At 43.7% G+C, this 26,316-nt stretch overlaps 1 protein-coding gene across 2 annotated transcripts in view; it reads right to left on the bottom strand.

Moving 5' to 3' along the window:
* OTUD7B (OTU deubiquitinase 7B) overlaps nt 1-26,316 on the bottom strand; it is a 383,776-nt gene that overhangs the window by 142,766 nt on the left and 214,694 nt on the right. For both annotated transcript variants that reach the window (XM_085639066.1, XM_085639065.1), the window contains 2 exons: nt 21,000-21,101; nt 2,755-2,882 (listed from right to left, as the gene is read on the bottom strand). In XM_085639066.1, coding sequence (XP_085495192.1) covers nt 2,755-2,882; nt 21,000-21,101 — 230 coding nt within the window. The remainder of the gene's footprint in view (nt 1-2,754; nt 2,883-20,999; nt 21,102-26,316) is intronic.

The following is a 26,316-nucleotide window of genomic DNA, read 5'->3' as shown; positions in this document are numbered from 1 at the left end:
TTTATTATAAGTTCTACATTTACTATGTTCACTTTGTGATGGTTCTGACAGTGGTCCAAGTGGCCCACATTTGTATATAATCCCCTGTAAATGTTGCCTAGTGCCAGTTGGCACAGTGTATATTGTGTGATTACTATTCTAATGTGTTTTGGATAATACAAAGGCTATTTTTATATACAACCTTGTGTGGAGTTCCTTTTGTGGTGTGCCTAGTGTGTTGCTGCTGTGTGTTTTGCACAAACGCTTTACACATTGCCTCTGGGATAAGCCAGACTGCTTGTGCCAAGCTACCAAGGGGGTGAGCAGGGGTTATCTTCAGCATGTAACACTCCCTTTCCCTGACTAGAGTGGTGTTTTCTGCCTGGCTTTGCACAAGCCTTAGCCAACCAGAAATCCCATTTCTAACAATCTCACTGTGGTTTATTGTGCAGGCAACCACCATCAAAATATTATCATCAATCTTTACCTATCTAGCGAAGGCCATACAAAGCCTGAATCTAGGGAATACAGGCATAGACTATTGGTGCAAAGGAGGTCGCAGACAAGATTCTATACATGTAAAAGCAAAGTAAAGGTGAAAACACAAAGTAAATATCTAAAACCCGAAAAAGCCATCAAATGTTACTGATAAATAGCCCGACTGTCCCGCTGGTTGATAAAAGAAAATAAAGCAATGGGAGACGTACATATACTGCTAAATAAGAAAGGAGCCAGCAGTGTCAAACACACGAAAGCACTCAATTTAAATATATCACTGTCTCTAGTTCTACCACAAGGTAACAGTTGATCTGCGCATAGCATTACTGAAGAGGAGGCAAATTTGTGAGTTTTTTGTGATTTTATAAGAGGTGGTTCTGATGTAAATGTTACAAAATGCTATTTTATTTCATTTTTTTAAATAAAAGAAAGCAAATACTTCCCTTTTCGAATTAAACACAAAAACAGACATTTGCCTCCTCCTACGCAAACCCAAGCAGCACAAAAACGAGAACACAAACAAGTCATTAAAGTGCTGAAACCTACACAATCCTTCACTGAATAGTACAGCTCCTCCCACAGACCTTCCTACACTGTTGTTTACTTGTCTGTGCTAGTTTATTTAAAGGAACACTGTTAACTACATTTCGGGAAAAACAACTAAATACAGGACCATACAAAGACCATTTTGCCGTTACGATGATGTACTTGGAGAACAGTAAATGTGAATAACCACACATTGTCTCTCAAAAAATGACTTCTCTGTTGAGGCAGAAGCACGGTGTGAATATATGAATAACTCAATTCCTATTATAAACTTTTCACTAGACTAGGTTTCCTGACCTGCTGGAGTACACCAGCCATTTCTCAGCCAAATCCCCGGAGAAGCCAGTCATTAAGCACGGGGTGAATATGTGGTTACCTTAAACTCCTGTGATAATAAGGCAGCTATCAAAATACTTTTAGCCAGGTCATATAATTACAACCTACTATGCACAAAAGCACAATGACTTCATCTTCCCTCACTCTCCTTGATACACTTACTTTATGGTTTTATTGCCCACATTTGAGGAAAAAAATGTAGCTTCCAAAGAGACCACAAAGAAATTGAAGTCTTTGACAGCTGAAGATTTGCACATAAATATGTATTCATATGTTTAAGTTTTTAGTAACACACTAAGAGGTTTTGACCTGTAGCTACTTCCAAGAGCCTTTGATACCAATAATACATTGCAGGTGAGATAAGCATGGATGATCTTGGTAGGGAAATGGGTTAGAGCGATAGGCTATAAAGATTCAATGTTAAGCCTACATGGATAAAGTGATCTTAGTACAGGAACAACTCTACAGCAACTATGCTATTTTAGCACAACCTAGCCATGCAGGATTACTTGAAGGTGTGTTTGAGCCCTACATAAAAGTGGTTCTTAAATTAAGAATGCTTGCGTGCACTCACTATTATCAGGAGTGAGAGAGACAGTAGCCAAGGAAGAACATTTCTCCCAATGAAACAAGAAACTAGTGGTCCCCAGTCAGAGTACAGAATAAGCTGTAACTTTATCCCCCAGCGGAGATTTGGATGAATCCTTTTATTGGGTTCCACAAAATACCAGGTCATTTGAGTATGTTCTCACTGACTTTGACAGTTCTCTTTCATGCAGGTCGTCGGAGAGTTCACTAGGCAACGGAGGATTGACTACAGTGGTAAATATTTACATAAGATACACAGAAGGTAATACTTCACTGTGCTGGAGTTGGAAAAAGGGGCTTTCATCTCCAATGTATCATGATAATACAGATTGGGTGAGGACAAGAAACCCCAATCTATGCATTGCAGGAAACTGTTACAGTGAAATTGGATTGGGAAGAGCACACACTGGCACATGCTGTGGGAAGATAAAACCATTGGGACAAGACAAGAGGTATATCAAAACAGCCAGGCTGCAATGGTAGTGGGTTGTTCCTGGAACCCGGAAATAGTTGACAAATGCAGAACATTTTGACCTGCAGGTATGGGGACTGGCGAGCAAGCAATATAAGTAAGCCACTGGACACTGGATATTGAATAACAGCAATTCACCTTAACTAGTCACTCCAGACTTTCATTATAAAATATTCATCTCTAGATTATAATGCATTAATTTAATCTCTTTAGTACATTTCCGCAATCTGTGCAAAAGAAACTACTTGTTTTAATGCATCAGTGATGACAAAAAGGAAACATAATAAAAGAAAAACACATTAAAAGCAGCTGAATGCCTGTGTGTGCTCAGGTACCTCTTTGTTCTGTTGAGTCTGCTGCCACCTCCACCTGCGCCTCAGGGCCTCCTTTTCCACTCCTTTCTCCATTAGAGTATAAAGGGATTTACGAAGCACAAGGTCTCGGTCATGAAATCCCCACATTCCTAGACAGCAGAAAAGAATTTGTAACTGTGAAGAACTCTGATACCAACCATAGGGTATTAACTGCAAGGCCTTAATTACATGATATAGGAATCTATCGCCACAAATTCTTTCGGAGGAGGAAAAGATTTGATGCACAGGTTAGCATCACATGAGATAATTAAATGAAAGAGTGGGAAATATATTCATCTGGAAGAATAGTTCCGCTTTGCGCTTGCCCAGAATAGTCAAAGCTTGATGCCATCATTTGCATTCAAAACCGTTTAAGAGTTTCTCCTGACTCAAAATGCTTTATTTTATCTCTACTTCACAGTAAACCATTTGTTTCCCTTTTGAAATATGAACCAAGGCAAGAATCTTCATAATTTTTTCCAGGTTACCTATGATGTAGGAAAACAAGTTACCTACCTTTGTTCATGGCTTACCAATTTAAACATCTTTTCACTCGTTCAATTCCTCAACTTAAGAAAAAGCCCCAGACCTAAACTTGGACAGGAAAGCTTTACATAGACACCAAGGACTGTAAGAAAGGCTCAAACTACAACACCCAGGGATAGAAGAGATGTCCTGTTGAATTAATTAGAGTCACTCCTGCCCTCATAACGTCTGACAATTTTACAGCCCCTCAAAGACCAAAGAATGGAAAACTAGAAGGAAGGATAAACAAATCTGTGCACAAACCTTTCCTCAGGGGAAGAGCAATGGGCAAAGAGCAACCTATCAAAGGAAGAATGTATCCAGAGGAGCAAACATTAGATAGGAATTAATTTTGGAGTATTGCTATTCAGAAGCCATTCGCAACAATACCAGAAATTAAACCTTGCTATGCACTCATCTGTCCTGAAACGGATACCATTTAGGTTTTGAAGCTGGTGCTTCAGAGAATGCTGATCAGACACTCCTACAGGTGTCATGAGGCCGGAATGAGCTGGTGGAATGGCCGAAAATGACCCACCACCTCAGCTGTCTTCTCCTTTGGGTTGAACAAAGCTTACGGAAAGTGGTGGAAGGCGTCAATGCCCCAATGCCACTAACTGCCTCTTTACTTGCCAGCTAAAGTCTGAGGAAAACTGCAAAAGGCAAGGATGTGGGAGAATTTGCTAAACGATGATTGGCAAACACCTGTCCCTGTAAGATGTGGCAAAAGAGCAACAAAAGTTTTTCATTCCATGCAAACTATTGATATGGGGTCTACTCTAGTCCAGGGACCACTGGTTCCACATCAACAAGTTGGCCTAATAAAAAGAGGCAGATATCACACGTCATGGCAGCATAATTACAATAGATGGTTTCTCATGCCCAGAGATTCCTACTCAAACACTACACACTGGATTAATGCTCTGGCAATCCAATATCACAATTCATTTTGTGAGTGATTCCCACCATTAGTTTTGTAGGACTGAGGTGTCTACTGATGTCAGCCCATCTCGGGGGAGAGGCTTGAGGTATCAAAAATGTACAGTACACTATTAGACCAAGAAGTCTCCGAAAGATAGGCAACAGCTGAAGAAACCTTAAATGGAAAAGTCAGCTGCATCTGAAACATAGCTCTCTTTCAATTGTTGCATAATGGATCTACCCGTCTTGGTGATCAAATAACACACCAGTGCTCTGAATACTTCTGAGGAGGGAATAGACAAATTCCAGAAATGGAAGTAGAATACCAAAGAATGCACGCTAAGTGTATCTTGTAGGTTTGGAAGGGCTTAATGAGCGGACCTTGCTTTCAACAGAAAAATGCCCTTGATTAACCTGTGTCTACAGCTTTCTAATATGCATTCTAGAGATAAACAGGCTTAAGCCTTCTTCATCCATAAGTGCCAATAAACTTTGCAACTGTTTTGAATGCCAGATTCTGGAGAGGATACTTGTTTAAGAGAGAAAGTTGGAGGAACCACACCCAAACTCTGCCCTTCTTCTGTACCCGCAAGAAAACAAGTTACTTACCTGTAACTACAGGTATCCAGTATTGGTATCTATCATAGATTCACATGCCTGAATCATTCCCCGTCCCGAGGCGGGAGTCCCAGGGTAAAATACAAAAGCAGTGCCCCAAGTAAATAACAGTAGTAGGCTAAAAGGAAGCCAAAAGGCCTAAACCTAAGTAGCCTATCTACCTCATATGAAATTAACTAAAAATTAGTTCCAACCAATCAGCTGCCAGCACCCTCTAGAACCTTCCCAGCAGAGGCAGTTCTCCCCAGATTTTCTTAGAACAAGTGGGAAGTAGTAAACCCAAATCATAAAGAACTGTCTCGCCGGGGAGGACAGTGGGTGCATGTGAACCTATGAAAGATACCAATACTGGATAACTGTAGTTACAGGTAAGTAACTTGTTATCTTATCCAGTATTGGGGTATCTTTCATAGATTCACATGCCTGAATCAGAATAGCAAGCAGTAAGCCAACAATATGTCATTTGCGGATGGTGGGAGACAAGGTTCATAAATTTGACCAATACATCCATAAAGGCCAGAACATAATAGCCTAAATAAACCTTTAAGAAATAGAATGCATATTAAGAAACATTATCTAAATAATGCAAAATTATTAACACATAGAAATATGCATATATTGAGCGGAAAAACATAAAATCAATTACATGCAACATTGCACTTTATAAAGAGAAAAATACCTGAATCTGACCTTAATGAAAAAGATGTTGAAGAACCGCTTGCCCTACGGTGCATCCTCCTGTTGTGCAGAGTGCAGACAGTAGTGCTTTGTGAAAGTGTGGACACTTTTCCATGTCGCAGCAAGACAGATATTCTCTAAAGTCACTCCGGCAAACAATGCTGTAGAAGCTGCTACAGCCCTGATAGAATGCGCTTTGACCTTTATCTGTAAAGGCTTGTTGGCCTGGTCATGGCAGAAATGAATCGTAGAAGCCAGCCATCTGGCTATTGTTGCCTTTGTTACTGCAGTCTCAAGTGTGGCTTGGCCGTAGGCCACAAACAACTGGTTGGATTGCCTGATATCCTTGGTCTTTTGTAAGTAGATTTTCAAACAACGCTTAACATCAGAGAGAATGTAAAGCTCTCTCATCTGGCGTGGATGGATCCGGAAAGAAAACTTTTAACTTTACTGCTTCATTCAAGTGAAAAAGAGACGGAACTTTAGAAATGAATCTAGGATTTGTTCGAAGAGTTACGTAATCCTTAGTGAAATGCAAAAAGGGTTCAGTGATAGTGAAGGCTTGGATTTCACTAACCCTTCGTGCAGAAGTCAGGGCTAGTAGAATGGCAACTTTCCAAGTGAGAAACTTGAGATCAGCTTTGTGGATAGGCTCAAATGGTCGTCTCATCAATTGCGTCAACACAGTATTTAACTCCCACTCTGGAGGAGGTGCGCATATTGGAGGGAAAACTCGGAAAAGTCCTTTAATAAATTGCTTGACCAGCGAAGATGAACAGAGAGAAGGTTGTTTGGAACTTTTTCTGTATCTGGAGAGAGCAGTGAGATGAATCTTAATCAATGAAAAAACAAGCCCAGATTTGGCCAGGGACAATAAGTAAGGGAGAATTTGTTCAGCAGGCGCTTGAACAGGGTGGACGTTCTTCACCTCGCACCAATAACAGAATCGCTTCCACTTTAAACGATAAGTCTTGACTGTACTTTGAGCACTAGACTTAGCCAAAATCTCACAACAGTCTTGAGAGATGTCAAGATCTTTGAATTCTAAGAAATCAGGAGCCATGCGTGCAAGCGCAGCGACAGTGGATCCGGATGGAGTACTTGACCCCCTTCTCTTGACAACATTGTGAGTTTCGGAATCAGACAAATAGGTTTGTCCTGGTATAGTAGAAGCAGTTCCTGGAATCAAAACTGCCTTGGCCAACGGGTGCAATCAGGATGAGACGGCAACCCTCCATCTTAATTTTGCAGAGCACTTTCGTTATCAAAGGGATTGGGGGAAAAGCGTATGCACAAATCCCTGACCATCGCATGGACAGGGCATTCCCCCTTGATCCCTGTTGAGGAAATCTGCTGGCACAATATTGCCATTTCCTGTTTTCCCTCGTTGCAAATAAATCCAGTGTTGGTTTGCCCCAAACTTGGAAGATTCTGTCCACCTGCGTCTGCTCCAGTTCCCATTCGTGACAGCCCGCTAGAAACCTGCTCAGCGCGTCTGCCAGAGTATTGTAGAGTCCCTTGACGTGTTCTGCTCTCAAGGTTATCTTGTGGAATGTGACCCACTCCCACAATTCCTGAGCCTCCTGCGATAGAGACAGCGATTTTGTTCCTCCTTGTTTGTTGATGTAATACATGCTGGTCGTATTGTCGGTGCGGACTAGCACTGAGGAGCCCGCAATCCTTGGGAGGAAAGCCTTCAGAGAGAGAAAGATGGCGCGAAGATCCAATCTGTTGATATGCTGTTGTCGGTATTCTCTTGGGACCATTTTCCATGAATCTGTAAATTTTGCAGATGGCCTCCCTATCCCTCCATGGAAGCGTCAGTTGTTCAAACGAAATCTGGAGTAGTTGGTAGGAAAGTGAGGCCTTGAGCCAATTCACTATCTGAGACCTCCAATGCAGAGGATCTATCATGCGCAGTGTGATCCTGATGGAGTCGTCGAACGATCCTCCGGCTTGCTGCCATTGCAGGTGCAATTCTTCCTGAAGAGGTCTCATTTTGAGCCGTGCCAAAGGTATGAGGTTTATGGCAGAATAACACATCCCCAGAAGAGAAGCGAAGCGAACGTCCGGACCGAAACTGACCTTTTTGAAATTGCCAATTTTTGAAGACGTAACTGGCGGTCTTTTGACAAGAATGCTTTGCACTGTATCGTGTCCAGCATCGCCCCCAGAAAAGGAATCACTTGAAGAGGACACAGCTGTGACTTGTTCACGTTGAGAGTGAGACCTAGAGTCGAAAAGAGATGTAGGCATGTTGTGATAGCGTGTTTGGCTGCCTGTTCCGAAGGACCTTTGAGCAACCAATCGTCGCGATAAGGGAAAACCTGTATTCCTTGAGATCTCAATGTCGCTGCCACTGGTGCCAGACATTTTGTGAAGATTCTTGGTGCCGATTTCAGTCCGAATGGGAGCACCTTGAACTGATAGTGGACGCCAGCCACTGTGAATCGTAGATATTTGCGATGCTTGGGGTGTGTAGGGATGTGGAAGTACGCATCCTCCAGATCTAGAGAAGCCATAAAATCCCCTTTGTTTAGACAGCTTAACACCTCGGAAAGTGTGACCATCCGGAAACGTTGCTTTTTGAGGAATTTGTTGAGCTTGCTGAGATCCAGGATCGGACGCCACTCCCCTGACTTCTTCTTGATGAGGAAGAAACAAGAGTAGAATCCGGTTCTTATTTGAGACGCTGGGACTTTTTCTATTGCATTCTTGCAAAGCATCTTTAAAGCTTCTTTGAACAATAAGTGAAGACGAGGGGAGGGGGACCTCTGGGTGGGGGACCTCTGGGTGGGGTAGTAGGTGGCTGTTTGATGAATTCCAGGGTGTGACCTTTGTTCACTAAGTCGAGAACCCATCGGTCCGAAGTGATCTGATGCCACTTGTGAGCAAAAGATGAAATTTTTGCGCCCACGGGGAGGGAGGGAGGGAGGGAACTATGACTGGTGTCCTGTGTAGATCATTGCTTCCTGTTGGTATCGCGACCTTGATTGTTTTGATCGCTTTCGACCACCCTGCTGGGAGAAACCAGCCGAAGAGGATTGTCGGTAGGAAGATTGGCCGTAAGGCTGTCTATACTGCGTCTGATACTGCCTATTTTGCAGATTTTTATATCCTCCTCTAGAAGCAAAACCGCGTCCCCTTGCACCTCTGAATGATCTGCACCTGTATTGTAGAGCGCCGAGCGATTTAGCAGTATCAGCGTCCGTTTTAATAGCAAGGAGGGCCTCATCAATGTGCTTTCCGAATAAGGATTCTCGATCATAGGCCATGTCTAAGATCTTAGTCTGTACTTCTGGCCTAAAAGACGTGGCTTTAAGCCATCCTTGGCGTCTAAGTACTGCAGTTCCAGCAAGTTGTCTAAAGCTGGTGTTTGCAATGTCGAGAGCGCAATCTATAATCTCAGATGCGGCTCGTTCTTCCTCTAAAAGTATCTTTCTTGCATCCTGCTTACGGTTCTCAGGGATGAGGTCAAGAAATTCCGACAAATCTGACCACATCTGGCGGTCATAACGGCCGAGAATAGCCAGAGAATTTGCAGCTTTAATAGAGGCTGCCGCTATGCTGGAGATTTTTTTACCTATAAGGTCTAGCCTCCGTCCTTCTTTGTCAGGCGGTGTTGTTATGGGGGTAGCCGGATTTTTGGATCTTTATTGGGCGGCTTGTGATATCACCGAATCCGGTCGGGGATGACCAATCAAGCAAGATGGAGTATCAGGAGGAGCACAGTACTTTTTAGGTCTCGCCTAGCTATTGCGTAGCAATCACTGTGCGAGACTCTAGTAAGGGGCTCCCAAAAGTGCTCCCAAAAGTGGATTGCATGGCGAGCACACGCACAATCACGTGCATCGTGCCGCCATGCAATCCACTTTTGGGAAGCGCTTCAGCCCACTGGCGCGTGCAACTACTTCAAAGGGTCCGCTCCCCCGCCTGGAATGCGCTCCCCCGCCCCTTCAAAGCCCGCGTTCCCGCCCACGGGAAGACACACGCTACTTTTGACTTCCTTGTTTTCTCATTTCTCATCGTGATGTCGTTCTTCTCCGCCCACTTTTCATGTGGCAAAACTCACCCCCACCTCTCTCTGATGTGGCTTTCAATTGTAGCTATTGTTTTCCTTCAACCGTATTTCAACGGTAGCGCCAAGAGGCCCTTTCGAGGCCAATAAAGCGCTCTATAAATGACTCACTTTCTCTGTTTATGTTGTTCAAATTCTGTATGATTTTTCACCTCCTTCGTCCACGCCCCGTCTCGACTCCATCCCTCCTTCATTCATTTACACCTCACACCCTCTACTCCCCGATTCTGGTCTTCGCTCCCACACATCTTCTGTTGTCTCTTCCTCCCTTCATTTCTACACATTCTTCTCTATTTATCAAGCGGCTTTTTGTGTGGTTTTTTTTGCAGTTTTATTTAGCGCTAACTCGACCCAAAGGTATTGGAGTTTGACACCCCCCACTTCTTTCCTCTCTAATGCACTTTCGTCTTCCACTGCCTTCTCTATGTCGTGTCTCCCTACTCCTCCACTACCGCCCTCGCGCCTTCTCCTGACTAGACACCCTTACTGTCATTTCCTATGTTTCTCTCCCCGTCCTTTCATCTCCTGTGCCCACCTGTTCTCCCCCTTCCCTTCTCTTAACTTCCACCAGGTCTGTTCCCTCTCCCCGCACTCCTCTTTCTTTTTTAACTTTTTCCTACCTCACTTACCATCCCGCCTTCTCCTCCTCCACTACTCTCCCACCCCGCCTGCATTAGCCCGTCCCCTCGCTACCCATCGACGCTCCCTCTTTCCCCTGCTGTCCTCTTTTCGGAGAGTTCCAATGTTTTCATCCTCCCTTTCATCACCACTATCCTCTGCCCTCCTCTTCATCTCTTCCCTCTTCACCTTCCCTCCATAAGCCTCACTGCCCTGCAATCTCCCTCGTCAGTATACTTCCCTCCTTTACTCCTCTCTGCTCGCTCTCGTCCACTCCTCCCGTGTCCTGAATGGACCTGCCTCTCCTCCTCCGCTCCACTACTCTCACTCTTCGGTTAAAGTCCACGCTATATAAAAATGCATTAAATAATTAAATATCTGTGTACCGGCTCTGTGGTTAGGGAGGCAACCGAGCCACAGGGAAAAGCGGACCAGTGGGCGAAATGTTTAGTGCGGGATACATGTGCAGGTGAATGTATTTGAAATCCATGCTCTCACTGAAATACTGAAGTGGATGTAGTCCACCGGACTCGCATTTTTACAAATTAAGCACTGACATTTTTTCAGCTATGAAGCAGTAGCTCAGTGGAACTCTCTGCAGGGACTCTGTCAGTCTCCTAATTCAGTTCTTTCAGCAAGACGCTAGAATGACACCTCGTCTGAGGAGTGGTATCTATACTACAGCCCCCAGGTAATAAAGCTCATTAGGGGGTTGGAGCTGCCCCCTCCTTCCCACTGCTCGGCCCCGTATTTTCTGATATTTCTTCTTGATAAGATTAGCACAGTAACTACTTTCATTCCTCTGGTGACTGAAAGCAGGAGACACCCCTCAGTGTCCTCCTTGGAGAATCAGAAGATTGGAACAGGGCACAGAGACAGGAAGCTAGGGACCAGGGAGTGTCTCAGGCAGTCAGCCTGGGGGTGTATCTAGTGGGCTGTAGATCCAAGTGGTCGGCTACCACTGAATGGGCCTTCCAGAGTGTCCGGTGCGGTGGCAGCTCATGGGTGGGTGTCCATGGTTTGAGAGGGCCCTGAGGCAAGCACTTCTCCTGTCATAGCATCTGGAAGCTGATTGGGGCACAACAATCTCCCAGCAATCTTTTTTTTGCAGTTTTTATATAGCACAAGCTCGACCCGAAGGTATTCGAGCGCTTTACATGAGCACCGATTACATTGTACAAGGACACATAATTTTTTTGTAGGCACAGCGAGATTTGCTCAAAATCACAGGATGTTGAGACAACGTCGAGACTTGATCATGGTTCCTCAGTTCCAAAGTGGACAGCTCTGGCAGTTACCACTCATCCTCTCACCACATCCTCTCTTTGACAGGATGACAAATCTTAGAGTGCACAAAGGTCCACCCTGGAGGGCTTTGTGAGTGCCTTCCATGTGCCCTCACATTCTTCCGGGTATCTCCTTCAGAGCCCTCAAACATGATCTGCTGTGAGATATCGCCAAAGCCTGGTCATCCTTCGATTCCAGACAGGACTGTACTTTGGCCTCCATAATGGTATGAGCTGCTGGTTCCCCTCCCAGGGCGGTGGCTGTTCTGCCCCATGATAACCAAGCCAGGAGGGTTGTGACACTCAGGGACCCCTCACTGAATGGCCCACAACGCACCATGCACGTCTTGTGATGAGATCTGAACCTTGTTTTCTGCCATAGTGCGTTAAATTGGTGCAACTACTAAGTGGTGTCTTATCCCGCCTTATGGAAGCGCCGGTCTTGCCACAAGCTGCAGCTACTCTCCCGAACCAATCCTCCCTGAAACCTAGACTTCACCTTTTAGGTGACAGAAACTGTTTTTTCTGACGGCCATTAGGCAAAGGCCAGCTCACAGGAAGTACAGGAGGTGCATTATTGACAGTATATAAACTTTCAAAGTAGTTTACGCGCGAGTATGAATAGAACATACCGGTCCATCTATATAACAAAGATGGCGCCTCTTCTTGCGTATCACTGCTCCCAGGCGGAGCCCAGAAGTGTGGCCCAGCGGTTCGAGTCTACACGGAAGCAACACCAGCTCAGTCTCCCTCCCTTCCCCATGGCAGCGAACATTACAATCATTAACAACAGCATCTTTAGCATGCCACCAAAGACAACCACTTGGTGGTCCCAAATTGAAATTATCCCAAAAAAGGACTTTTTGCTTTGGGAAAAAGGAGCAACAGGCCATTTAATCTGAGAGTTTAAACATTCTTGCACCAGACCTCCTCTCTTTTCCCAAGTGGAGATAACAGCTGAAAACAAGCATTGAAAATGCAATAGGTCTTGCCTTTGATCAAGTTAAAGCCATTTGCTTTGCTAATGCTATTGTATAGAATAGCAAATGGCTTTAACTTAAATAAAAGGCGAGACTTATTGCATTTTTAATGCTTGTTATCAATGCGAGGGAGTACAGCCGGGATGGAAGCAGGCGTTTTCATAATCTTAATTCCTTCATTCCAGATATAATCAACGATAGGAACTGCTCTTGTGATTTTCCTATATTCTTCTTTAAAATCATGTAAAAAGTCATCTGTGTGCTCTACAGTAACTGGCAATTGAAACCTAGTTGCCGCTCATTGCATCAAGTTATGAAAACCCCCGATGTCCTCAGGCGGAGAATCCGAAGGCTGAGGCATGGGAGGAGAAGGCATTAGTATTTCGTAATCATCCCAAGGATCCGTGTTAGTATCTTTATCAGGTAATTCACCCTCTTCCTCCGAAGAAGTACTGTCATGATGTCCTTGCGGCGATGAACCAGAAGGGTGAGGTGACGAAGCAGAAACCCCTGTCTGAGGTAACGGATCAGGCACCTCTGTTGGCGGAGGTGGACATTTTGGAGTAGGCTGTTGTAGTGGAAACCTCTGACGGTAATCCGCCAGCATGGCCTGGAGATCTTGAATGCGCGTAGGGGGACGATGAGTTATATCTCTGTGATACGACTCCCTTCTGGGAGGTCTATGATATGGGATAGCAGGTTCTTCCTGATAATAATGCTCATGATATTCTTCATCATCCTCCTCTTGGCACTTGATTTTAAGTTCAGAGGGGTGGTGAGCTATGCCGAACGGTCCCTCGTCATCATCTTCGTCATAATCCTCATCTTAGACATAAGTTTCCAAGATGTGAGATGGCAATAGGGGAGATATCTTACTGTAATCCTGCCTTTGGTACGTTTGCAGCTGAAAATGAGTATATGATATGGGCGTTGAATGTGATGACTGCGAGACTGGTAAACTCATCTACGGAATCGTCGTCGATGGGACTGTAGTCGACGGGCTCTTCGACGACAGGCTCTTCGTCGGCGGGACTGTCGTCGGCGTAGCAGACGTCGATGTGATAGACTTCAAAGAGGAAAGTACCTTCGTTGATGAGCTCGACGACGACACGGTTGCGACTGTGTTTTAGATGATGAACTCTTCGTCGACGAGTCTTTAAAAACAGGTTTCTGGTAGATCTTAGACGACACAATAGGTGAAGAAAGAGCCATTGTCGAGACGGTAGCAGTCGACAAGGGGGCAGCAGAAGTGACAGAAACCGTCGCTGATGGAACCAGTGTGAGAGTTTTAAGCTGGATTTTACTCTCAATTTTAGAAGTTGAAGGTCAGAAACAGCATGGAAGGACTTATGATGTTTTCTCCCCTCACTGGAAGAGCTGTCTCGGGATCTAGACCTTTTGCTTGAAGTTGAGGCCTTATCTTCCTCAGCCGAGGAAGATTTGAGCCAGAAGAGAAGCCTTGCCTCCCTATCCCTCAGAGTTTTAGGAGGGAAAAGTACAGCAAATTCTACAATCCTTAGCAACATGCTTTGGATGAAGGCAGTAAATGCAGTCCTTGTGTTGTTCATCCACATGGACCCTCTTCTTCTCACAAGTGCTGCAGGGTCTAAAAAGAGCCTTCTTATCAGACATCCTGAAGAAAAGAAGTGAAAAACTGAGTAGGCACTCAGGGAGACTCCCTTCCACACGACGTGCGGTGAAAATCTGAGGAGAACTGCCTCTGCTGGGAAGGTTCTAGAGGGTGCTGGCAGCTGATTGGTTGGAACTCATTTTTAGTTCATTTCATATAATGAGGTAGATAGGCTACTTAGGTTAGGCCTTTTGGCTTCCTTTTAGCCTACTACTGTTATTTACTTAGGGTACTGCTTTTGTATTTTACTGTGGGACTCCCGCCTCGGCGACGGGGAATGATTCAGGCATGTGAATCTATGAAAGATACCCCAATACTGGATAAACAGGAGGGTACGTGGCTTTCTCCCTCTTCCGCTCTTCCAACAACACACTCTCCAATATCGCTTACAGTCTTGATTGGAGAAAGAGAAGAATTAGAGGCAGCCATGGGATGAGACCACCTGCAGAGGCCAACAGTCAGGAGTAATTTGCCAGAAAAATTGGCAATATGTTTATCACCCTTTCACACTGGTGAGTTTCACTGGTACAGTACTACTCATTGAATTGGCATAAGGACAGCCTTACATAGTATTTTCACCTGTACTGAAACAGCCCTCTAGAGAACTAAAATCCCTTCAATTTATGTGAACACGTTTTATTCTATGCATTAAGTCCTAAGTAAGCACAAGGCCCTGATGGTTTAGAAAGGTTGCAGCCAAAACAGTGGTCCTCATTCAAGGGCATTTTCTTCCAGCAAGCTAGGAGTCCTCATCCATATGGGATATCTGATTACTACTCCAGAAAACTATGTTCTGGGACCGTGACCATCTGGTTAGTGAGAGCGAGAGAGGCAGAGAAAAAAAGAGGGTGGCCCCAGAACGCAAACTCTCTATGCATTTTCCATATTCATTTTTGGAACGCTATACTGTAAAAACTGCTGAACGGAATTCACCAAATTTGGCAAGAAGCTAGATCTTGGTCCAGAAAATACCAACCAAGCCAACCTGAAATGAATAAAAGCAACCCCTGACACATGTTTCGCCATCATCATAGCTCTTCAGAGAGGTTTAGCTTTGTCCAGACACAAGGGAACACCCAGTATAAGTCAAAACAATTGTGTTGAGACACACACACATACATACATACATACATACAACCCCCCCCCCCCTCCCCCCTCCGATATAGGCTCCGGGTACTGCATCCCTTGGGGCCTGCAATAGGTCATTATAACTCGTGCTCCCACCATGCACAGTTTTCACATCAATAATTACACTGCAAATACTGTAGAGATAATATCAATGAGGCTAAAGAAGATGTCATCAATTATGTAATATATGGGGTAAGTAGCTGTGAATGGAATTAGTACTAGTTATATTTAATTTAGAGCATGAGTTATAGTTACTTGAAATAACTATAACAGCTGAATTTCTATGGTTTGCACAAGCAAATTCAGAACAAAACTATAATGTCCCTCTAACCTTTGTTTTTTAAAAACATTTCTAAGGTGTTCTAAATGCTAATTCGTAACTAGAACAGCCCCGTGACCTTTGTGGGTTTTTTCCCCCAGTGAATTTCTATGTTTTTTTAACACAGCAGGGTTGTCCAGGCGGCCAAACCCCCACATGCTGCCAATCCCACGCTACGCACGGAGGTTGGTAGCAGGGTCTAGCTTAGGGCAAGGCCCTGCAGCCAACCCATGCATGCATTAAGCCCATTCCGCACACAGATTTTGTGTCCGAGTGAGTGTGTATGTGGGTGCCTCGATGTCTGAGTGGGTGTGCGAGTTGGTGCATAAGTCTGAGCGGTTCTGTGAGTGGGTGCGTGAAACCTGTGTGGGTCTGTGACTGGGTATGTGAGTGGTTTTGAGGGTCTGTGAGTGGGTGTAAGAGTGACTGTATGGGTGTTTTTGCTTGGTTGTGTGAGTAGTTGCATGACTGTGTGAGTGAGTGCATGAGTAGGCGTGTGGGTCTGTGAGTATTTTTTCTTGATGGGGGTCTGGATCTGCAGATTCCCACGTGGTTAAAAAAAACAAAAAAATAAAAAAACGTTTTATGGATAGTTCCTTGCCCATGAGGGGTTCCTGACAGTCCCCTCCATTAGTCCTCTGGAGTAAGGGTACCTCTACCCTGGCCCCTTATATCACTTTTTAATTTTCTTTTCCCGATTGGAAACAGAGTCCCGAAGAACAACATAGAAGCCGCAACTTTCCTCTCAGGTTGCGGCAAGCCAATCACAGCATTGCTGTTGGCACATGGATTAGCGAATCCGCCGATGATCAGCGTCCCTATATATACAAATTTGTTTTAAGCTTAGTATCACTAAAACTACTGAACAGATTTACACCAAATAACAAAAAGCACGATCTGCGGAACAAAAGCTGGTTTTCTGCTAAATTTAGTGTAATACTGTCCAGCAGTTCGGGCTGTGGTCGTGTCTAAAGGTCCCATGGGAATTAACATGGGGATAACAAGTTTTGCCACCCACCCCCCCTTTTTTTAAAAATAACACCGGCCTCCACTTTCCGTACCACCCCAAAACTTTCCAGACAGCGGCTGAAGTAAAGGGCACATTTTGGGGAAAAATTCATGAAGCTTCATCAACCAGCGCCAAAGATATAGGTGAATGAAAATCACCTTTTTGATAGTAACTAGGTCCAAACTGTAACCAGTAGGGGGAGACATACATATATATATATATATATATATATATATGAATTTCGAACCAGTACTCCTTCCACTTCCACCAGAGAACCCCCGGCGGCGAAGAGAGAGACACGAACCACTTCTGATTTCAGGCAAGATGTTTTAATTCACCAAACAGCAGTCGACAGATGACGCGTTTCGGGCTCAGGCGCCCTTGTTAATATACATATAGTTAAGAAGCTGACAGCTGACTAGGACATAGGGATGGATGTATGTTCTTAGGTAAAGGGTGCAGTTTGTTCACCACAATTATTTGTGAAGAGCATTATCACCATGAATATTTTTACTGATTACAGCACTGTATACTTTCTGGAATTGATTAAAGTACGAGATTCACATATTCGGGCTGGGACTGAAGAGTACCAACAATCAAAGTAAACAAAATCAAAACATGTGAGATGGGTAAGCGAATGGCACGTATGGTCTTGGGCATCGGGAAAGTGCACGGTTAACAAATGTATTCCTAAGGAATGAAGTACAATCACCATAAAGCCCAGTAAATCATACACAGGTTCTTGAGAAGTTTTGTTTCTTAGGCAGATTGTCTGTGAAAGCTGCATTGGGCAGGTGATGGATGATGAGAGATCCAAGGCATCCAGTAACCATGCTTACATGTCCTGAGTCTCTGCAAATGGGGAAGGGGAAGGCCCTGATATGCAATACACAATGAGCTTCATCTGAGGGCTCCAGGGATGTCACTGCATTGATCTTCTGTGGAAAGGCCCCATACAGAAATAATGCCTTCAGCAGACTCCCTTATGGTCATAGCTGCAGCCTGAAACTCTAGTGAATAATTGTTTTCCCTATCAGTATTCGTATTCTTCACACACTGAGACAGTAGCTGATCAGCCCACAGAAGACCAGCTACAAGGCAGGGACCCAAAGCTTCACTTTGCCACCTGTTGACCTACACCTGTTTGGTTTAGCTTCAAAGTTCTAGTTCACATCAACTTGACAACTGTTTCAGACAGCTGGAACTGTGAATTAGGCTGAAATACAATCCAGGAAAATCCATCAAACATTGAGTGTCATCCACATAAATGTAAAACTATAAGCCAAATGCCCAGATTACGTTAGTTAATGGAAAAATACAAAGGCATTGGATAAACTATAAATACATCGAGTAAATGCCGACCTAAAGAAGGTATGAAGACAGTTAATAAACCCTATGTCAAAAAAGAACTACGTGGGCAAAAAGGGTGATGTGGTTTAACATATTAGAGGTTATAAAGAGGTCCTACAAAATTAGGGCTGCTTAATTACCCGTCCTCCAAGGCAGACGTTTCTTTCTAAAATGATATTTTAGGACACAAATTATGAAAATCTGGCTGGAGTGCATGGAAGAGATTCTTCTTCATATATGCAAGTATTTGGACCAGGAATATCTTTCAAGATTTTAGCCTGGTGTGGAAGATTTGAAATAATGGATCTCTAATGAACTTGTTTTGAAGATTCCAGAGATTTATTTTACTACTTTGAGAACTATGACTTTCTTAGCGCCATGTCATTCCTCACCAGATGATAACGAAGTGATAATGGCACATTATTGGCATTATTTTGATTTACTACATTGGGGCGATACGCCACATTTTAAGGAAAACAGATGGATAAATGTTTAAGGAACCAGTTGAGCTCTCAATAGAGATTGCGGTTTCTAATAGTTTTTCAAACAAAATATACGCAACAGAGTCACAGATTGGGCATACTGTGATGTATTTTCTGTGCTTTTCTTCTCTCTCAATTGCCAAACCACAATAGACCCTGGCATGCTAACTTTCAGGATTAGCACAGATGCGAAAGCTCCCAGTAACCAAATGCCAAAAAAGAACAAAAATGTGTATGTTTATCAAACTGTTGTAGTGCAGTGATCATTTAGCCTCCAAATAAAGTTTTAGTAATTTGACTTCTGTTAACTCTGAAGTAAATGAAGGCAGTTTATGACGCTGCTCAAGAAGCAGCCAGGTACGCTGGTGCTCTCTTGTTTAATGGTGCTGTAACCCAGGGAACATATAAAGAATTATCTTAGTAACATAAGACATTAGCCTCAGCAGAGTGCAAAGGGACAACAAAGTCCTGGATATTGAATGTATTTGCAAGGGCATACAAAGCATTTCTGTCCAGGAATAAAACAAATCGTAGATGTAGAGAATAAAAATAGAATCAAATTTAATTGCAAAGTGATCAGTTCTAAAAATAGGTCAGGGCATTCTGAGGAACTCTAATGCATAAGTCATTCAATTTGCATAGGATTAATAGGCTGTGTTGAAAAGCTAAATCTGAAAGAATCTGCTAAGGATTCGATACAGGGAGAGCCATTACTGGGGGGACAGACTGCATAATTAGGAACACATGGGCCCAGGTAAATGAGAAAGTCTTAAGAGCCATTGTTCAAGTGTGGCAGTTTTTTTTTGCATGAAGCGCATATACCTTTATAAACAGGTATAAGCCCTGGTTTCATTTGGAAGGGTGATCATACAGAAAGGCCTAACATCTTGGGGGAAGCTCTGAAACAGCAGCGTTTAAACAAAACCGGCACTCAGGATTCTGAAACAAAAAAAACATTTGAGGTCTTCTGGCTGGAGATCATCAGCGTCTCAGTGATATTTCATTGAAGATGTGGAACTGCTTAAACAACACTAATTCCTTTATGTTGGACAGGCATCACACGACTGAAAAGGGAGAGGGGACCAAAATGATGTGTAACTGAGCATTGCACAATTTGGCAAGCAGGAAGATGGCCTAGGCGTCAGAAGACTGGATCGGGAACAGCAAGAAATGCAGTTTCTTCGCTAAGTAGTCACTCACATTTCTGTGATAGGCAGCATAACTTGCTTCCTGCCTCTTCCTACCAAACCTGGAAAGAAATGTCTCTGGCACACATGCGAGCAGCAACTCTGAGGCGAGACAGAGGATGCTGCCACTACTAAATAGGCACTGCAACAAGGACAAAGAGGTAGTTCTGCAACGCGGACAGGGTGGGGTTCAAAGTAGCAAGGGGCCAGTTGCAGGAAGTGAATAAAATCTCCCTTTAAAAAAGGAGAAAAAGTAATACAAAGTAAATACATTTTAGAAAGTCCCCAGGCTCAGTGTTGTCAGTGCTGCAGTTACAGGTCAGTTGCTGAACCCCTAATCCCACCATTTAAACGTAGAAAAATCAAAACCTCCGATGAGAAGCCGACCGGGGATGAATATGGGTACCCTGGTATAAGTGAAGGAAGAGAGTATGGCGAAAAAGTCCTTCCTTGGAGGAAGTCTGACATCTGGAAAGAATTAGACTGAAGACTTGGAATAAGACCTACAGGACATGGTTCTTACAATCTTGTTCCTGAGTAACACATTTGTTTTCCGAGGCACTGATCCTGGTGGTTAGCTAACGTGGCAAAATCAGTTGTTTGATGGTAAGGCCTGTGTGGTATCAAAAGTGCCATTCATGAGGGCCCTAGCACCGAAAATGGTCATCACTTACCGAGAACAAAGGAAGATGAATGTGGATAAATAACTGGTATCACAGAGACCTTTGGTGGTCTTGAATGTCCATAACCCTTGCCTATCTTTTCGCCATCCTTAGAGTTCAAATGTTTCATGTATAAAGAAACTCTCTACTTCTAGGTGTGGTTTAAAAATACAGCTGAAAGGAAAACCCCAAAGAGAAAAGAGCAGTTCTTAAAACATAAAGCACACAGAAAAACATTTAGAGTACAGCATTCCTCCCGAGTAGTAGGATATCATGAGGCACTTCTTGTACTGCATTCCACAAACAGGAAAAACAGGAAATCTGGTACGTTCACTTTAATTCTAAATGGTAAGTTAAAAATAAAAAATAAAAGCTTTCAGGATCCCGATTAACTCCAGAACAACCAGTTATGAATAATGATGAAATAGCCCATAATGGAGTAGAAGTATATACATTATCTTTCTTGGTATATTCTCACACATACACTTTACCCTATAATTGACACTGGCGGGCACAAGAAATTACAGCTTGGTCACTAAATTGTCAAACATGTTATTCACAATGATTTTGCAAAGGGGTGACATGATGACTCGACAGGCAGTACTTCAAATGTTAAAGATTCTTCATTTGAAGACAAAGAAAAGGCGTCATGGCGAAATCAAATGTAAGCGAAGAATACACCATCTGTTGAACACACACTTTCACATACAAAGGACTACTTCTAGGCAATTCTACTGCATCATTATATGTCCTTACCAAGAGAGGCGGCGTGTAGCAAGCAGTTTCCATCTCCAGTTGTTGCCAATGGAAGAAGTCTTTGGCAGGTTGGGTCAACCTGGGCCCACCAGTTCAAACGACCTGATTGAATATGTGAACAACAGCACGTCAGGTATGTTAATTTTAAGTGTTACTAAATGAGAAGATCTGAACAAAATTGCTTTTTAACACAGTTATCCGATAGATCAAATTCTAATGAGGCAAAACAAATTAGTTACATACCAAATAGACATTGAGCAAACAGGTTTTAGGTACTTCCTATCATGCGGCTTGTTCCCTCAGAAGCTTCTGAATGCTGCACAAATAGCCAATTAATGAATAACAGAACAGCATACAATCCTAAAACAATAGACACATTAGTTGTCAATAAATAGAGCACTTATATTTTTGGTTATGCTTATTCTCGGGCTAAGGATCAATTTAGAATAATATAAAATGTATGGAGGGAGTAGGTGCAAGCACACCTGTGTGGTTGGGCGCTGAGGTCTTCAACAGATTAAAGGACGTTATTGGTAAACAGCAAGGTATACTTTGAAAGAACTCATAATTGGCTCCTTTCTAAACTGCAGAGGTGATGTGGCGAGTATGATAAACAGAAGGATGTGCCAGATTATGTTTTCCTGATCTTTTTCCGATCTTGATTTTGAATCAAGGCTCCTTATGCAGTTTTGGCCAATGAAGTAGTTTGCTAATCAGTCAGAGACTGGTGCACCAGCCATTTTGGACTTAGAGATCATACAAAGAAAATCCCCAACGTGATATAGGCTGGAGGGGCAGCCTAAGAAGACTCAACTTGGGTGTATTTAGTAACTACTTTGAAAGAAAAACTGGGAGAAAGAGTTGCAGTTCATTGTGGCAAATTTGGAGATAGGAACAATTGAAGTATCTTACTTGCCAGCTTTCCTAAGTGAGAAAACAAAGATTTAGACAGTGGTTATCAAGTCCACTTCAGAACCACTAGGTAATATCTGCGAAGCAGTAAAAGTAGGTAAAACGAGGTCTGAAATTTCTTGGTGACCTGTTCTCACTAGCAACGCGCCGTCAGTAGAACATTCTTATGATTTGGCATACCAGGAGAGTTGGGGTGGGAATTTGTGCCAAATTGTGCTCAACTGGGGATAACTAGGAATGCCATTTAGGTCAAAATAATTTAGAGGCAATTTTCAGTCAATGTATTCTACTAAAAGGTTCCAGGTTATGCGGGAGTGACATTAAAGAGCTATCATAAAAGCAGACAGTCTTTATTGTATCCTCATAACAAACGGTGTGCCAAGTACGTACGTAACCTTTTAGCTCTACGGACACACAATCCAAATGGTATACTATTTATGTACACTAAATCACAGTAAGTACTATAGCGACTTGGGATCTACATTTCTCCATAACGGCTACTCCACAATTAGGACTCTTAATGGAGGAGTACCTGGAGTGAGCAACGCAACTGACAACACAAGACAGATTGGAAAGGAGGCCCAAATACCATCAATCTCATTCAGAAACACATCCTGGGATATATGACAGAGTGGTTATAAAACAAGACCATAGTTATAAGACACATATCCAAGAAATAGGCTCTGAGCACATTTGGATTTGTCCAAAAACTATTAATCCATTATCAACCTTAATAAATAGTAAGCGGCTTATCTGTGAGCATAGTAAATCATCGTCTTAAAACTGTCACTAACAAAAAAGAAACACACACAAGGTGATGGGAGGCTGCTTGCAATAAGTCTAACAACTGGCAATAGCTCAGGGTAGTAGTCCAAACCTATTGTTCTTTTGCTCACTATGCCACCTCGGTTTGGACCCAGCCATAAGCAAATCAGGCTTGACACTGCTCCTCAAGGGAACAGTCCAGCCTGAACTGCTAAGCCAGGTCCTCACTGAACCACAAGCAACCCATGACCGGTTTGACCCTAGTTAAGGTCTAGGCAGCTCTGGCTTGATCGTTCCCATGATGAGCAGGGTCAAGACTGATTTGCATATGGCTGGGTCCAAACTGAAGCAGCATGATGAGAAAAAGAACAATGGATTGGAGTGCTACCCCAAGCTATTGCCAGTAGTTAAGACTTTTTGCAAGCAGACTCCCATTTCCTTTTGGGTCTTTCATGCCCTAAGTGGCATGGGTATGCCCAAATGTGGGTTCCATGCTCACTGTCTCACTGGAACCAAGCTGTACCCGGCTGATGAGCCCATAATAAGGGCAAAACCGGTCCTGGGTTGCTTGTGTTCCAGTTCAGGAAGGAACTGGCTTGGCAGTTCGGGCTGGACTGTTTCCATGAGGAGCAGGGTCAAGGATGATTTGCATATGGCCAAAGTCGTCTTAACAGCATTATAGGCCCCTGGGCAAAGCAACACTGGGCCCTGCCTACACAACCACTCACAGGCGGGGTGATCAGAAAATGTAATTCTGGTCTGTTCATAGATTAGCCTGGGGCCCTTATGTTCGTGGGGTCCCTGGGAAACTGCCCAGCGTGCCTATGAGTTAAGACGGCACTGCATATGGCTGGGTCCAAACGGAGGTAGTGAGCAAATGAACGATGGGTTGGAGTGCTGCCCCGAGCTATTGCCAGTGGTTAGGCTTATTGAAAACCGCATCCCATTACCTTTTGTGTGTTTCATGTACCACCCTAGGTGGTTTGGGTATGCCCAGACTTGGGTCCCATGCTCACTGCGTCACTGGAACCAAGCAGTACCCAGCTAGTGAGCCCATAACTAGGGCAAAACCGGTCCTGGGCCGGAGGAACTGGGTTGGCAGTTGGGCTGGACAATTTAAATGAGGAGCTGGGTCAAGAATGATTTGCATATGGCTGGGTCCTAACTGAGGTGGCATGGTGAGCAAAAGAATGATGGGTTGAAGTGCAACCCGAGCTACTGCCAGTGGTTAGACTTATCACAAGCAGCCTCCTATCACCTTTTGCGTGTTTCACACACAAAAAGAAGTCTTTAATTCATCCTACAACCTTTCCTTAAACTCATTCACTTATTTTCACAAAAGGCTAAAAATAGATTTTAAACTTGCCAACATCTCTTTAGAAATCATAAGGAACTAAAATAATTTCAAGCTGGCATTCCACTGAAAATTGAGAAATCAGTATTGCTCTCATCTTTTTCTCATCTATAGTACATAATATTATCGCTTCTCAAGCTTACAGTCGTCAATATTGGATACTGTTTTTGTAAATGTAACAAAGGGATGAAGGGAAAGCTACTATTGGGCTCTGTGTTTTTCAATTCTCAGTGTAGCTGTTCTCAGTAGTGCCGAACAGGTCTAAAGCGGACCAATCATATTTATAAAGTGACACTGCATATGAAGATGCAATGAAAATATTACCGTTATCACCCTTGTTGAAAATGGTACCAACTGCTGGAGTAAATTTGAACATTCCACCCAGCACTTTGTTATGTCAAAGTCTACCAGACATCGCAGCTGAAAGACATCATTTAGGCCCATCTTTGTACGCTATTCAGAACTCATTTTCAAAGCACCCTCCACCCTGCTAAACATCTAATCAAAAACACCTCTTCAAATGCCCATCCAAAACATTTCTGCAAAGTATAACTGGTGTCTTCTTTAAAGCCACAACTAGCACCCATCTTCAGACTCATCTAGACACCTATGCAAAATCACTGCAGAAAGCGATATCGTCAAAACTCTACAAATCTCTCACCTCACGCCATTTTTGAAGAGCAGTTCAAACATTCTATGCAAAAGCATCTTCACATTTCTTTATGCAAAGCCCCAACCTGACAAGTCGTCCAGAGCCCCATGAAGTCCCCTCCAGAGCCTCATTTTTATCAACTCTGCAAAATCCTATCCAGGCCCACCTACAAGTTTTCCTCTTGAAAACCTCTTGGGCTCCGCTCAGCATAGCCTAATTTAGGCATCCTCTCTAAAGCCTCATATAACCTCTGTTAAAACCCATCGACGTACCTTAAAAACAGATTGTGTACCCCAGTTGAAACCCACATTACCTTAAAAAACCTAAACATTCCCTCTTCTAAAAGGGCAGCTCATATCTCTGTTATTGAACTCCCAATCAATCAGGGCATTGTAAAGCGCGCTACTCACCCATGAGGGTCTCAAGGCGCTAGGGGAGGGGGGTGTCGCTCCGCTCAGCCGAAGAGCCAGGTCTTGAGGGTCTTCCTGAAGGTGTCGAGGGAGGGGGCGTCTGAAGTCTACCAGTAGCTCGTTCCAGGTCTTGGCTGCGATGTAGGAGAATGATCTTCCGCCTGATCTGGCTCTGCGGATCCGCGGGGTTCCAGACAGTGCGAGGTTGAATGATCGCAGGTTTCTATTGGGTACGTGGAAGTTTATTCTGTCGTTGAGGTATTTGGGTCCGTTGTTGTGCAGCCACTTGTAGACGTGGGTGAGGATTTTGAAGGTGACTCTTCTCCACAGGGAGCCAGTGGAGTTGCCGCAGGTGTTGGCTGATGTGTTCGTGCCAGGGGATGCCGAGGCAGAGTCTAGTCTAACTCTCAATCCACCATCCTCCCATCCCCTTCTGGAAAACCCCATGCAGTTCAATTTAGAAGGTTCAATCTATCACCTATTGTTTAAGAACTCCCACCCAGTCATATAATCCCAATATGTCTGCAGTCTTGAAATTAAACTAGCCCCCTCTTAAAAATGCATATTAAATCCTCTCATTGCAAGCTACAGGTATTGCCAAATCCCTGTTGTAACTAAAACATACCCCTACTTTCAATCATGTCTCCTCGCTGCTCTGAAGAAGTGAAAAAGCTCCCAGAGTGCTATACACAAACCGCACATAAAAATATTGTAAATAAATAAGGTTGCACAAAGTAACAGCAGACGGTGCTGTAGTTAAAATCCAGATAGAGTCAATACAGAGTATTATTTAGTAAAAAGCGATTACCACCACAGCAAACTGATGAGAGCGGTGGTCGGGGGAAATTTAAAACTGAAGCAAGCTCTCAGCAGAATGCTCAGCCTTCCTGCTCACCCTCATTCCCTACGAAGTTTCCAATGATGTTCCCCCAAGGGGAAGGGACTCTTCTTTACCTCTAGACAGAGCCATTTGCAGAACAAGCCAACTTCCACTAAAAATAGGGCCAAAAATGCAAAATGAAAAGAAGAGGTTAAGAAAATACAGTGAAGGGAGCTCCGAGTAAGTGCATGCCGGGGGAGGGCGGGGTCATGGATTGTAGTTCCCTCCCCTTCTAAAAACTTTGCATCGTCCACAGGGGGCATGCTCCACAGTTTTAAGACCACTGTTCTATGGCATGACACTCCATGTATACCCACCCCCTCTACGAAACTCCACTCCAGTCT

Source organism: Triturus cristatus, chromosome 12 (assembly GCF_964204655.1).
Source record: "Triturus cristatus chromosome 12, aTriCri1.1, whole genome shotgun sequence".
Lineage (NCBI taxonomy): Eukaryota > Metazoa > Chordata > Amphibia > Caudata > Salamandridae > Triturus > Triturus cristatus.
This window is presented reverse-complemented; position numbering and strand designations above follow the sequence as displayed.